Source organism: Schistocerca gregaria, chromosome 1, assembly GCF_023897955.1.
Source record: "Schistocerca gregaria isolate iqSchGreg1 chromosome 1, iqSchGreg1.2, whole genome shotgun sequence".
NCBI lineage: Eukaryota > Metazoa > Arthropoda > Insecta > Orthoptera > Acrididae > Schistocerca > Schistocerca gregaria.
In genome coordinates, this window is record NC_064920.1 from 793,000,511 (window position 1) to 793,015,918 (window position 15,408).

Consider the following 15,408-nt stretch of genomic DNA (forward strand, 5'->3'; position numbering starts at 1 on the left):
ACACTTGTATAAGACTGGTCATCAAAATATTCTGGCCTAAGTGTAATTGTCAACCTGATTGAATACCAAGAAACATATCTTCTGTCAAACTTGTTGAGAGAATCCTAGAAATCACATCACTTCTTTGCTCATTGTCTTAAGAAGTCATTAATGACAATTTCCTTACATTCCTCTGTTTTGCAAGGTACCAACAATTATTAGTATTTTTGAGCTTAATAAAAATTCTGTTTCCTGCTGTCCACTATTTTTTTTATCCACAATACATATAATTCACATAAAATGAAATAAATTTGTCATGTCATGCTTGTAATATTTTTGTTATTGCTTCTTTTATTGTAAATTTCACAGTTAATTGAGGGTTATAAATGTGATTAGTAGCTGTGAATATCTTTGATTCTGTGATGATATTAACTTTTAATTTAATTTTTCACTGTCACTCATATTACTTTGTGGCTTCAGGTGAATTTGCAAGCTCATGGAACAGAGGAACCAATACCTTTTCAGCTTTCTCAGCAACAAGCACAGTTGCTCTTTTCGTCTCCTAATTCTGGACAACAACAACAGTGACCAAATGGTGAATTTCTCTTAACATAAACAACACTAGTAATTTCCAGACATCAGATACAGGTTATTAATATCAAGAAATGTTATTTGTAGGATACAGCTACTGTAAAATTCATGTTATGTTTTGTATTTCTATTGTATATTGAATATAATGTACAGGGTCTTAAAGTTGTTTGTATATAATATTGTATAGAATTTAAAAATGAGAAATATTTTTGTGATAGTAATACATCAATGCTGTGAACAGATGCATTCCTTTATTATACAAAATGAAATGTGTAAGTATTGGTATTAGATGTTGGACAGTAAATGTTGGAAGTAACGAATTTTTTTCGACAAATATATAGATTCCTGTTATTGCCTGTTATACTTGTTTTACCCTAAAGTTTCTCATTTGTAAGTTGTCAGTTATCTTTCATGTCCTCCAGTAATTTTCTTTGATGGAGGGTTGTAAATTTTTTTTGCTAGTAGTGTTTCTTGCCAGATTTGCACTGTTACATATTTATTTATGTAACAGAAGTCAAACAATTAACAGTAAAGTTAAGTTTTACTTCTTCAACTCCAGTCATTTTCTTTGTAATCCCTTTGAAAAATGAGAAAAGAGTTTAGGAATATAATGGGGAGCACAGAAGAAGACAAAGGCAGTTGGCTGTCAGCAAAATTAGTGAAATGAGGACTGAGAAAGGTGACACTTTTGGAACTTTGTGTGAGGGGCGGGCGAGGGGGTTGCGGAGGAAATTTTAGACAGGAGAGGAATTATGTGAGAAATGAAAAGACAGGAAATATTTGGATAAGGCTAATGGAGGAAGTAGGGTATGCCGAAGAGGCAATTTCTACCTTTAAGGCCGGAGAAGCTGATGCTGAAGACAAATTTTTTTTTTTTTTTTTGGGGGGGGGGGGGGGGTTAGAATCACATGGCATGAGTGTTAAAACAGCTTCTGAAGCTGTTACTGCTGCCATTTTCAGTGTGTTCAACAAATGGGTTGTTGATATTGTGGTTAGCCTGTGTATAAACCATAATTTTCTGATGTAGGGATTGGTACTACAACATACAAACACTGAAGTCTAAGTTTTCAATAAGAGTGATATTTGAGGTGTTGAGTTAAGGATGGGCAGTTAAACAACACTGAGAATATTGCTCAACTTCCAAAAGAATCCTTCTTCAGAGGTAACAGAATACACTTACACTCTTGTGCAGTACTAACGTCCTAGTTGACTACATTGTGCCAGCACTGCATCTTGACTGGGGTGAGGGAGAGTGTCAGATGAAAAGGCTGAGGGGAGAAAGGAGGTGGGGAATGAGAGGAAGGGTTGGACGGAAGAGGGGCTAACAGCTGAGATGGAGAGGCAGCAAGCTCACGAGATAGGAATGTGATTTTGGGAATCTCACTCTGATGCAGGCAGGGGTTATTTTGTGCTGTGCACATTGGTGATGAGTGGATTGAAAAAGGAGGAGGTAGAACAGAGGAAGTGGAAGATGTGAGTGTAGACTGAGTGATGTGCGATCATTAGGACAGGAGTGAAGGTGGGTTTGGGACAGGAACTAGTGTAGATTGAGGACAGGAGCATTACAGGATAGATGGACAGTGTTGTGAGGATAATTCCCATCAACAGATGGCTTGAGGTATAGCAGTCATTGAAGCTGAGGATGACGTGCTCAGCACCACTGGTCTTGCCCACAGTTTGGGGTGTCCATTCAAATAGGTGGACAGCTGATCAGTTGGCAGGCCCACATAAAATGTTGTGCAGTAGATCTGGTGGGATAGGACTGATTCCAGATGTGTCATCAGTCAGGTCTTGCACCTAGGTTTTCCAAGGGAGAATAACCCATACTGCCAGGGATTGGGAGTAGGTGTAATGTTAGCATAAACTAGGATATTTTGTAGAATGGGTGGTAATGGAATATCACTTTGTAGGCAGTGGGAACAGTTGTAGGTAGTATGTTCCCCAGTATCGGGCACAATGATTAGTAGTCGCATTTGAACATCTTAACCAAATTTTTCACCTTCACTTTGACTGCTTATCATCATGCCACTGGTATCGTATCCCTATTCTGTGCATACGCTGTCTCTTGCTCCCGACCATTAGCCACCCTTCCCTCGAACCCTCTCTTGCCTCCATTCTCCTCCTGCCTGTCAACCGAGTCAAGCTATAGAGCTAGAACTGAGTAATTGACCAGGACAATGTAGACATACAGGTATTATGTATTTGTGTGTATGTATATTTGTTAGCTATGAAGAAGGATTTTTCCAAAAGCTCAGCAACATTTGCAGATGTGTTTAAGTGCCTATCAACAACTCAAAGCCTCAGCTTTATGGTGAATTGTTATATTTGCTCCTTCCATTATTTATATTCCACTAAGGGTTGTCTATTGCTATATGTGTGAAGAGTGGTATTATACATACATGGAAGAAAGAAGAAGCAAGCAATAAAATAAAATGTTCTTTAGTTTGCGCAAAAACAATATTGTTGGTTTCTGCTGTAGAGGAACATTTTGGAACTGTTGCCCAGTATATCTTGCAACAAGCACAACATAATGCTATGTCTGTGTAATTTTTCTTACCCACTCAGTCACACTGTGGACTGTTTCATTATATTTCACAGCTAGAATTTGAGCTTATGACTGAAATAAAGTGCGGTATCTTACAAATGCACTAATATGAATTATAAACATTAAAGGTTGAAAAATAAATATCGTAACAATTGAAAATAAATATGAATATTTCAGTATTAAAAACAGGGGGGGGGGGGGGGGGGGGGGGACTTTCTGTTGTCCTCACTTTGCTATCTGCCACTGTCTTTACAACTACCAAGAAAGGGAATTTTGTATCTAGAAACCTCAGAATTATCTGTGCGTTTTCCAAAGAATTCTAAAACAAGCAACAGGATGGCTGATAATAGTGCACACTGTTGCTTGTAATAGAATTTGTTATTGGCAAAATATGTGATACAAGCACTTTGTGAAAGGCTGTCATTTGCATTCTTGCCATTATAATACACTAATTAAAACAGCTACATTTCACATGTACTCCACATAATATTAGTAATTGTGAAATTTGTTTCTTCTACTAATGTTCAAAAGCTAAGCAATTTACTATGTACCTGCCTGCTGCTCAGCAGCTCCAACATTCGACATTTGCCAATTATTCTTACGTACATTTTGATTCTATCCTGTATTGCAGACCAATATGTATTTATAAATCACAGTTGATGTATGGATGTATAAATGATTTTATCGCCTTCCTTTTATAAGATTATGGAGGCATTGATTAATCATTGTTTCTCATTCATTTAGTTTTTAAAGGAAAGTGGTCAGCATCTCAGCTTGCCCATGAAAATACAAGAGTCAAATGAAATCATTCAAAATTGTACCTAGTTTAAGCTAAGTTTGACTGTTTTCAGAACACTAAGCAGGCATTGATATGTGTGAATTTGCCACAAATCAATTGTATCTCTATATTGTAAAAAAAAAACAGTATTTCTTATTGAGGACAACAGTTGTAGGTTTATCATGAAAATTCATATTAAGTTGTTCTCATTTGACAGTGTGCACTTTCAGTTACTGTCGGATACAGTGAGATATAAGTTTCTTATTTTTTCCATCAATGTGCCATTGACACGCATGCCTGGAAACGTACAATTTCACTGTGCTGTGTTACTTGAATAAAATTATTGTTATGTTGTTTGTTAGTTTTGTATTTGTTAATAGAATGGCAGACTTCATTTTTTGTTGTTGTTGATATTTTTTTGTATTTTTTCTTTGGGAAGTCTGACAAATTACGTGTGTAATTAATGTGTACATAGAATGTATTTGCATTCATTTCCAGAGTGCAGTCAACATGCTCTCAAGCAAGTCTTAATTGAAAAATCCTTCGATGTGCACTATATATGTATATGTTACGGACATATGCAAATTTTATTAATTATAACTACTGAAGTGTAAAATTGTGGAACATAAGGTAATTGCAGGGAAGTAAAGCCATCTTTTGTTTTCCATGTACCGTCAAACGGGGTGATTTCGGACACTGGGGCGAATTCCGACAGTATAGCTTATTTGCTCTTTGCCACTGCGTAGAAACAGAGAGTTACTTATTTTAACGTCCATGCACCAGTTATTTTAAGTGCAAGATTGTATGTATTGCTTTCCACAACTTTTATTTTGCGTCAATTGTTTCCCTAGGTGAATAATTGACTAACAGTCTCAGTGTTAAAAATCCATGCAGTATTGTGAAGTGGAAACTTTCTATTGTTGCACCGAGTGATAAGTTATTGTTACCTTAATTGTCGACGTGCTCAGTAGCTAACAGCATTGAGACAATTTCTGTACAAGTTTGTTGAGTTTATCTTGCAAGGTTATAAAATAACAAAGGTTTTTGTAAAACTGTGTACTGTGTGGGGTGATTTCAGACATTGCCAAATACATATAAGAGCAGGAGAGGTGCTACAGTACGGTGTAATTATGACCCGGAACTTTTAGATAGAGCTGTTCGTGATATTCAGAGTGGTAAATTATTGTACAGAAAAGCGTGTGATTTGTATGGTATACCTAAATCAACTCTACAAAATAAAGTGCAGGAGGCACATCCAGAAAAATGGGAGGACAGCCAGCGCTAAATAAAGAAGAAGAAGAAAAAGAAGAAGAAAAAGTGTTGAAGCAAGGTATCTTGAGGGTTACACTTTGGGGATTTCCCTACACTACATTGGATATTAGATATTTAATTAAAGGCTACCTTGATAAATCTGGCCAAAAAGAGAAGAATGGGTGCATTTATTCCTCAAACGACAGTCAGAGCATCTCACTGTTCACTTAACTGAAAATATTAAAGGAGCTCATGCAGGAGTGAACAAAGAGACTGATAAGATGTTTTTCTCCAATATCAAGGCAAAGCTGGAAAATTTCCCACCTAGCAACATGATCAATGTGTAAAATGTCACCAGAATCAAATAAAAAGCATGTAGAATTTTTAAAAAAGGCAGTAAATGTCCAATTTTGCCCTCTATATACTCTAACTTCGGACAGAGATTTAAAAAACACGTGTCTGAAATCATCCCAGTCCATGGGATGACTTCGGACACTTTATTTAACTGCCTGAGATAAATATACCTACACATACACTTTCTGGTTCTGGGATATTTTATTCATTACACATATACCCTACCACTTCCATAACAGTCAATTTAATCTGACAATATATATGAAAGTTACAATCAAAATAATGACAAAACCATCCAAAATCACCCCGTTTGACGGTATATTAACTGTTTGTTCATCAGTAAAAAAAATCAGGACATTGTTATTTTCATATAGCCAAATTAAAACATATATTTTTAGAACTTTTTCAAAACCTGTGACTGAAAAATGAAACAAATTTTGCGTGAAATATATGAATAATGAAATACATACTTTTAGCAGTTGGAGTAGTTTGTGCCAGAAGCAATGCATTGTATTACCTAAATCTCATTCATTTCAGTGCTACAAATTTTGTTGTAAAACAGTGGTGTAATCTCTTGTATAAAAAATATCATTTACACTCTGTTGTTCTTTGTAGATAACTATGTATGCTTTTACAGTCAGTACGGTTTATTTTCACCTTTACACCAAATTTAGTTTGAGAAAAAGAGAATGATCTGCATTATACACCTTGTTTGTTTTACTGCAGGTGTCTTGTGTTATTGTTTTGTACCTTTCAGTTCAATTACAAATTATTGTGTGTGAAGTCACTTATTTATTATTAATGCAGTATACTAAAATTAAATGTATTTAAAAGTAATAATTGCTGGACAGCTTTTAGTACTATTTATGTGAACAGCGACAGAAAATGGCAAAGGGACTGAGAATCTCTTCCAATATGTTAAGCCTGAACTGCACATGAAGAAAACTGTGTAAAATTCGCTTGCTATATTTTTGTAGTTAGTATGTAGTTTAGAAGAATATTCACACTACTTTGAGACATCTATGGCAATAATTCCACTCTGTCATTTTTTGAGCCTCACTGGTCTAAGCTAGCTATTTGCTCGTGATTACACCATTGAAATGTAATTTCACAGATTGTCAGATGCCTCATAAGTCATCTCCCTCCAGTGTCCAGTTGACGACTGTTTGCTGCCTTAAACAATTTTTGAATAACTCAATACAACACCATTGAAGTTTATCCTCATTTTATGCTTTATTTTCTCTGTCGAAAGTAACGAAACATACACAACTGTACACAAGTGACTTGCTTGACTGTAACTAAGTGTGTAACTGTCTTTTGTTGTGCCTGTCTGCAACTCAATATGTAATCGTTACAATGAGAAACAAATTATCCTTTTCATAATATTGTTGAAATTCCAACATGAGATTTCCATAGTTTCACTTAAAAGTTTGGTCTTCAAACCTACTAAGTAGCTTTCGTGGGATAGTTTGCCAGTTCAGTTTTTTTAGCATCACCATTATGCTGCCCCGTGAGTCAATCAAATGCTGCACATCTTGGTGTATGTTCAATGTCCCCAGTAAATCCTATTTGTTGTGGGTACAGTACATTAGAACAGTATTCTAGGATAGGTCACATGAATCTTTTGTAAGCAATCTCCTTTGTGCACTGATTGCATTTCTGTAGTGTTATATCAATGAATCAAAGTCTGCTACTGGCTTGACCTATGATTGAGCCTATGTGATCATTATATATCCTGGCCCTATTGATTGTTACCACCAAGTATCTGTGCGAGTTGATTGATTCCAGCTGTGACTTAAAGCAAGTTCCAGTCTTCGCACTGTTTTGAAGTCTTATCAGGATCCAAATGATCATTATTGCACTTTATTTCAGACAATACTTCATTATAGATAACTGCAACATCTGCAAAAAAAAAGTCTGAGTTTGCTGTTAATATTAAGGAAGGCTGCAGGCTTTTGTGTCCTTTGTCACTGATGATTGGAAGAACAGCTTGTTATAAATGTGGAAGTAACTTCAGATGCACCTCAGGGAACTATGGAAGGATGCTTGCTGTTCATGTTGTATATTAATGATCTTGAGGACTAAATTAATAGTAAAGGTAGAAGCTTCCTAGTTGTTACTTTCCGACATGTTCCTCTTCAATTTTTAACACAGTTGATGGTTTGACCTCTCTGCTGGGATTTTCTTCAGGATTGTCTGGTAGACCCAGTTAGGTGAACACTGTCAAAGGGTGCTATTCTGTGCTTGTTCTCAAAAAGTGGAATTATTGGCTGAAATCTTGCAGCTATTATTGGTAGGCCATGAACATTGGATAGAAACCAAACTGGGCAGAGCAAAGCGGGGAGAGGGGGGGGGGGGGGGGGGAAGTTTATCAAAATATTATAGTCATGCCATGGTTATGTTTGTATTCTTCACACACCACGCTGCATAGTTACTTCCTTGTTGGCAAGGTGCCATGAAGCTGGAAGCCTATAACTCTCTTCACTATTTCCGCTGCTCTGAGTTTCCTTCTATAAGTGTGACTGTCCTTGGCTAGCACACATACATTACTGAGGTCTAAGTATGGCCACAGTTCGCCTAACATTTGGCTTCCATAGATTTCACAGTTCGTTTTAACAGCATGTGGTACTCATATTTTTAAATATATTCTTTTACTGTCCTTCCTGTTTTTGTTTGTATACACATCGCCATAGCCACACTTCATTTCATAGACTCCGAAAGTGTGTGGTAATCAGGTACATGTGCTTTTGTGTTAGAAAAAGTCTTTTATTTTGTTCTCACTGGACTGTGACCATTTTTCTGTAAAATTCTGCTGACGCAATCAATAACTCTAGAAGTGAATGACAACCTAACAGACTGAGAAGCTGCTTCCTCATCTTTATTATTAGCATAATTAATAATATTTCATTTGAAAGCCCTGTCTATGGACAAACCAACATTGATATTGGTCTTCGTTTGTTCTTTAAAAAACTCCAAACTATTATCGTCACTGTCATGAATGGCATGTGAAGATAGATTGTTCACCACTGCTTGCATCTGGCCTGGGTAGTGGTGTGAACTGGTATCTAAAGACCTGTCAGTGTTTGTAGGCTTTCTATACACTCAGTGTCTTAAAACCTTCTAGGGGAAATTGATGCTGGGATGAACTCCATTTTCAAAAAATTGTGAAAATCTGCTATGTGGCCTTATAACACATGTGTCATCCACATAGTGGAGCCAATAAGAAGGCCGTAATGGCACATTACTTAATATCTGTTTTTCAAAATGTCCCATAAAAATGTCAGCCGCTAGTGGCAAAATAGATGAAACCATAGTCGTTGTCCTCATTGTCGGCTGATACTCATATCAGAGTTTTCATTTCTCCCATAAGATTTCCTTTGTCATGGTTCAGGCATGGAAATGTCTTTGATGGCATAGTAGTCCAGTCCTTGCATGGAATACGCGACCACAGAAATTACAAATGTTGGAAGGTGGAGGGCATGACAGGGGCCTGGAGGAATTTGCGTCTCTGGCGTTTGTCATTCTCCGGTCTATGATGTTCCCGCTCAAAGTTTTGAAGAGCATTTGAGGTAGTTGAGCACCAGCAACTGCGATCTTCTGCTATGGTGGACCAGTTACTCGAATTAATGTTCAAGGTTTTTAGATTTTTCTTATAATGATCCTTATAATGTTTAAGAGGGGCACTTCATGGCCTTTTACCTGCACTCACTTCACTGTACAGCATTTGATGTGGAAGTCTGTGTCATCTCTCATCCGCTGGACATGTCCAACCCATTTTAGTTGGTGCCCAATAAGGAGAGCTTCTATCCTATTCATTTTTGCTTTCTCTAGAACAGTGGTATTTGATGTAAAGTCATCCCATTTCATGTTCATGATGTATCTTAGCTTTTGTTGGTTGAAGCATTCTAGTTTCTTCAGATCGCAGCAGTATAATGTCCACGTTTTGCAACCATAGAGCAGCATTAGAGATGACAACAGCTTTATAAACCATCAGTTTGGTGTATAGTGGTAGGTTTTTATTCTCATTTTCTGAGGCGACCAAATGCTACATGGGCAGCATGTATTCTGTTCGCCACGTCTTTTTCAGACTAACACCATCAGCTTATCCATCAAATTTTTCTTTCTTTTATGTTTAACCTATCTCATAAAACACGTAGATCAGGTCACACACATCTCGATGTCTCATTTTCCCCGACAAATGATATGCTGAAAAGTAAATTGGAGAGTTAAGTCCATTCACTATTTGTCTCGGACACCCTTCTTTGTGTATCTTTGGTAGACCATTAAATCCTGCTGATAGAACTGTCTGTTCTAGAGTCTGATAACAGATTTTTTAAATTTTCTATTGTTTCAGTTTGTCAGGTCACTTTTTTCCTTGCAGTACACAGGATCAGCCAATAGTTGTCCCATGTTCTTTTGGTGCATCTACAGCAACCATAACAGCTGAAGCATTACCGTTATCTGCTTTGATCAAGTGATGCTTTTCTCTCTCATGAAGTCATCAATAGCTTTCCTTTCCTTTGCTGGTATGTTGCATTTGGGCAGTTTCATTCACCACAGAATAATGAATATGTCCTGTCATACTTCTTTGGACTGAATCTCCTGACGAGTAAACAAGGATTCTTTGATGCACTAACAACTTTCATAGATTTAGTTATGAAATGTAGTCCTGTACCCAGAACTGGGGTGCTTCTTTCATCTAATTCCTCTTATGAGAGGTATACCACTATCCATTTTGGATAGAGAATGGTATCTTATTTATGCAGTTACAACTTCTAGACCTTCTCTTTTTTGTTTCATTGCATAGAAATTTGATAAACTTATTGCATTATTGAATTTCATTCTGTCTTGAGGTGAGGGAACATTGCTAGTGAAAAATATACAACAGTTGAAATGGAACTAACACAATATAAGTCCCTGGGTATTTGTTGGATTCTTTCATGAAGAAGTGGTTCACTCTTAAGTAGATCCTCATGGTATTTATTAACTGCACTTGGTGACTGATTCTGACACCAAGGGAGAAAATCCAGATCACTAAGCATATAACCTCTCCTTTCGCAGAGGTTCTCCAGTAGGAAGTCGTCTACAAAGTTGTGCAGGTATGTTGCATCCCAGTTAAGCAACTCGCTTAGGTCCTCACCTCACAGTTCCACCAAATAGTGGGTATGCAGATGCCAGTGTTTTATCTGCTGTTCCAGCATGTTCTATAGATTTTCTGTAGTGTTCAAATCAAGTGATTTTGCAGGGCAGTGGAGATGTAATAGGCTGTTGGGGAGTAATAGGCTCAATGAACTTGGCTGTTGCCATCCGTATGTGTCTGTGTGAGCAATAGCCTCTTTCGAGGTGACTGACTCCAAATGTTCATTGCATGCAGATCCCATGACAGTGTTCTCTGCCAACAGATTGGTGTGGATCTTCTGTCGACTGCCTGCAACATTTCTTATTGGGTTTGAGAGCAATTTTGATTCACAAGCTAAGAAACACATCTCCAGTCTCTATGTCAGGATCTTTTTCCAACCATAAGTCTGAGATCGTGTTTCATAGCCATGTATGTTACACAACTGCTTCCAAACACGTTGGACAGTCTGCTATGAAACATCAACAAATCCAGCTACTAAAAAAACCATATGGCCAAACACGATTGCCCCTTTTTGCCACATTGTCATGTCCTTACATTTACCGCTGTTTACATATAGTGTCCATGTGAAACGTGATATTATCACTGATTGCTACTGCCTTATGCTCACATATAGGCAGTACATGTGCAGTTGAGCATGTGACTTGATCATTGCACAATCTGTAAAGGTGTAATAATTCATCTGTGCTTTTTTTTTTTGTGTAGTGACCATGTAAATATCTTGTCCATACAAGCTTTTTATGTAAGTCTGCAGGCTTTTGTGGCCATTTTCATTGAAGGTAAAATCTTCTAATTTGTTACACTGTTTAATTTCTTCTTGTACAATTGACATTTGAATTCTTATGCTGTGATCTTCTGCATGATCTCTGATGTTCCCGGTAAACTGAACACTGTCAAAGACGTATGGCACATCCATCTATAAATGGGAGGTATCCTGCGTGAATTCTGAAGAAGTGGGGTTATGGGCTGAAATTCTTTCTGATGTTATTGGTTGATCATCATCATTGGATGGAAAACAAAACAGGCAGAGTGAGAGAAGGGGAATGTTTATCATAATCTCATTGCTGTTTGTGTGACCTGATGGAATTAATTCTACATTTAGCTATTTTAAGTACAAAGTAGATTCTTTTCAGCAATCTGGAGCTATTGTAATGGATTCAACTTTGTCACCAGTAATAGCTGATATATTTCGGAGCATTTTGAACAACAGGCATTAAGTAATACACCACCAAAGCCTTCTTGTTGGCTCTATTATGTGACTGGCTCATTGTTTTATGACCATACAGCTGTAAAGAACTTCATAGCTCTCAGTTGGGTTTGAGTGAGGTTCATCCCAAGATCAACTTCACCTTGAAGGTAGGAAATGCACTTGGTTTCTCATTTCAAGATGTATTTGTCTATAGAAGATCTGACAAAACTCTGGGACACAGAATGTATACCTACGAAGACAAATAGGTCTTTGATGCCCCTTTACTTCACCACACAGCCAAGAAGCAAACAGAGCCTCAACACCAGTTCCATGTCGTATTGGTGACAATAACAGCTTGGAATCAGAGTTGGATTTCTTGAAGAAGACAATGAAGGCCAGCAGTTTATTATAGTTTGTACATAAAAAGAGGTTTCAAATGAAACATTACTGCGACTGCATGCAACATAGTTTCATGGTTAATGTTGCTGGATAGTGTGCTGTAGTTTGCCCTTCCAAATCCCACCACTGGGAAGTATTTGTTATTTAGTATTTATCATTTACAAAAGATTCTCAGATTTTTGTAGGTTTGTAATGTTTCATATTCTTAAATATTTGAGGTCAGTATAAATAGCAGCACTCTCCATCTAAGAGACAGTTATATTCTTCCTGTATGTTGATGTGCGTGCAAGCACTATTGCTGGGAGAAACCAAATTTTCCTGGAACATGGTGCAAGTAAGATATTCTCTTGCCCTTGAGGAGGCACTAACATCTTCACAAGTAATAGCATTGGATGACGAGAATGCCAATATAGAACTTCGCACCAACCCTAGTGGTTATGGGATAAGTGTAGTTCTGATGAAAATTCAGGAAGGTGCGGAAAATTTGATGTGTTATGTTTCCAGAATACTCTCCAATTCTGAGAAGGACTACTCTACAATGTAGAAAGAACGCCTTGCAGTTATTTGACCATGAACATGGTCCAGATTGATTTATTTGGCAAATCGCGCACCATTGTTATAGACCACCATTCTATACACTAGCTGACTGGCCTGAAGGATTCCTCGGGTTGACTGGTAAGGCTGTCACTGTGACTTTATGAGTACGTCGCAATGGTATACACAACCTAACAAAAACATAAGAACATTGACAGCATTTCAATGATTTCTTTGCACATTACAACACTATTAATGAAATCTCATTATCACTGCATTATACAGAGAGGAGAAAAATTGTCATGAAATTTTAACCCTAGATAGCTGATGCCAGTGGGGACCAAAATTGGTAATGTTGTGTTGGTCGACAATGCATAATTTTTAAACTACGGAAACTTGGCACCACGTGTCCCAATTAGCCACGGGATTGCCATGTTGCCAGACAATGCATGACCGTGAATGCTTTGCCTGCCAGAGATTGGGAATGTATTGTGGTAACATGCCAGCCTTCCACCCTGTGGGCCTAGGGGAGAATCTGCCGGGTCCCAACACATCCATTGTAGTTTCATGAGAAGACGTACTGGGAACAAACCCATCAATAGCTGTTAGTTCACATACAGAAAGTCTTTTACAAATTGTGTTCACATTTGAAAGGTCCTTTTTTTGTAGCTAGGACATCGTTTACTTAAAGCAGGTGCCTGAACTGGCGACCCTCTGATGTGACACAAGTTTGGTAATGTCAAACAGTGTTTTGCCAAACTCTTTCAAAGATTCCTGGCATTGCCCTGAAGCCGATCAGTGCCATGTTGAATGCGATCCATTAATTCCTCTTCATTTCTAGGTGCTTCGCACGCAGGTGGCCATGCTAGAACCTTGAAGAATCCCCAAAGTGCGGTGGCGTGAGGTCTGGTGGTTGCGAGGGCCATGTCCTATGAGCACCTCTGCCAATTATCTGGCCGTCGAAGAGTTCATTTAAATATCCATGCTGTCCTGTTATGTGCAGCGCACCATCATGCTGCAACCACAAGCATAGCCATATGTCCTGGGAAACATCTTCCAGCAAGCCAGGTAGAGTTTATTGCAAAAAGTGAAGGTAATTTGCCCCAGTAAGTAGAGGTAGTAGGTGGACAAGCCCAATCAGATGGTCACCCACAATGCCTGCCCAAATGTTGAGCAAAAATTGTTCCTGGTGTCCGTGGATAAAATGTGACGTGAGGAAGTTGGGATATCGTGCAACACATCGCAGAAATCATCAGCAAAACCCCAGTCGGTCTTCATAGCCGACCACAGGATTTAGATCTTGGACAGTGTGGAAACTAAATGGATGCTGGCCATCAACCCTCAAAACCTCCCGGACTGACCAATCAGTGACCCCATGTTGTGTCCAACTGCTTGACATAGGTGCTTCCTCGAAGCGCTCGAGAACATTTTCTTCAAATGCAGCATCCTGTCGTGTTCAAGGTCTCCATGATATCCCGTTAATGAACCTGTTTTGCCAAGTCACCGGTGAACTGCTGTAAACGTTTGCGGGTATGGGTGGTGTCTTGCTGGGAAATGTTCCTCTTACATCTGTCGAGCTTCATGTGCATACCGTCAGTTAATCCATAAACAAACGCTGTATATCGTTGTTCTTCAAATGAATACTGTGCTGCCATGCTTACTGTATGGCTAAATCGCAGGTGACGTATGTGTGCTCCAAAGTGAAGCTTACATTTGAATGCTTCTGATGTACGGTGAAGACAAGCAGCAAGACCTATTCGACGTGTGTGTGTGTGTGTGTGTGTGTGTGTGTGTGTGTGTGTGTGTGTGTGTGTGTCACGTCGGGGCACTGACGGGGTGAGGGACATGTATGTGTGTGAACCGACAACCATAGCACTAGCCGACGAATGGCAACAGGGCAACCCCACGGCAAATCGGAGCGTGTGGCGCTAAGTTTCCATAGTTAAAAAATGATGCAATGTTGACCTACACACCATTAGTAATTTTGGTTCCTACTGGCATCAGCTGTCCAGGGTTAGAATTTCGTGACACAATTTTTCTCAACCCTGTATGATAGTGCTGCTGCATGGAAAGAAGATGCAGCATTACTGAAAACTGTAGAAACCTTGGAGGAAGAGGAGGAACAGACCAAAGGAGAATTCCAATTAATAAAAGGAACTTTGTATAAGAGTGGGGCAGAAATGGTTGCTCATCATCCCAGCTCTTCTGTGGCCAGCTATCCTGAAGTATTAGATAATGATTGACTGAAATGGGAGAAATGAAAAATAACAGAAGATGAATGGATTGCTTTGAGAGAGTGCAGTGTAGGCAGCAGGCGAACAATAAGACAAGACCAGGTAGACATGCTTGAATAACACACAAGATACTGAATTTAACTGATGGAAGGGGGAAACATAAAAGTGAAGCTGACAGAAGAGCATAAAGATGGCTGAACATTAGAGTAACAGAAAGGCTAAGCAGGAAGGGCTAGAGGAGGAATGCAAACCTTTAGATACACACAGTACTAAGGAAAATCTGCCTGTAGTAAGATTAAAGGCATCTTTGGAGATAAGAAATGCAGCTGTGTGAGCATTAAGAGTCCAGGTGGCACATTAGTGTGAAGCAAAAATGGGAAGGCTGAAATGAAGGGAGTATACAGTGTGTCCCAGGAG

General features: G+C 38.5%; 1 protein-coding gene across 3 annotated transcripts in view; it reads left to right on the forward strand.

Annotated features, from left to right (window-relative positions):
* LOC126269773 (circadian locomoter output cycles protein kaput-like) overlaps positions 1-6,281 on the forward strand; it is a 126,058-nt gene extending 119,777 nt beyond the window's left edge. For all 3 annotated transcript variants that reach the window (XM_049974017.1, XM_049974016.1, XM_049974020.1), the window contains exon 17: positions 460-6,281. In XM_049974017.1, the coding sequence (XP_049829974.1) occupies positions 460-567 (108 nt within the window). In that variant the 3' untranslated portion in view covers positions 568-6,281. The remainder of the gene's footprint in view (positions 1-459) is intronic.
* The last annotated feature ends 9,127 nt before the right edge of the window (positions 6,282-15,408 follow it).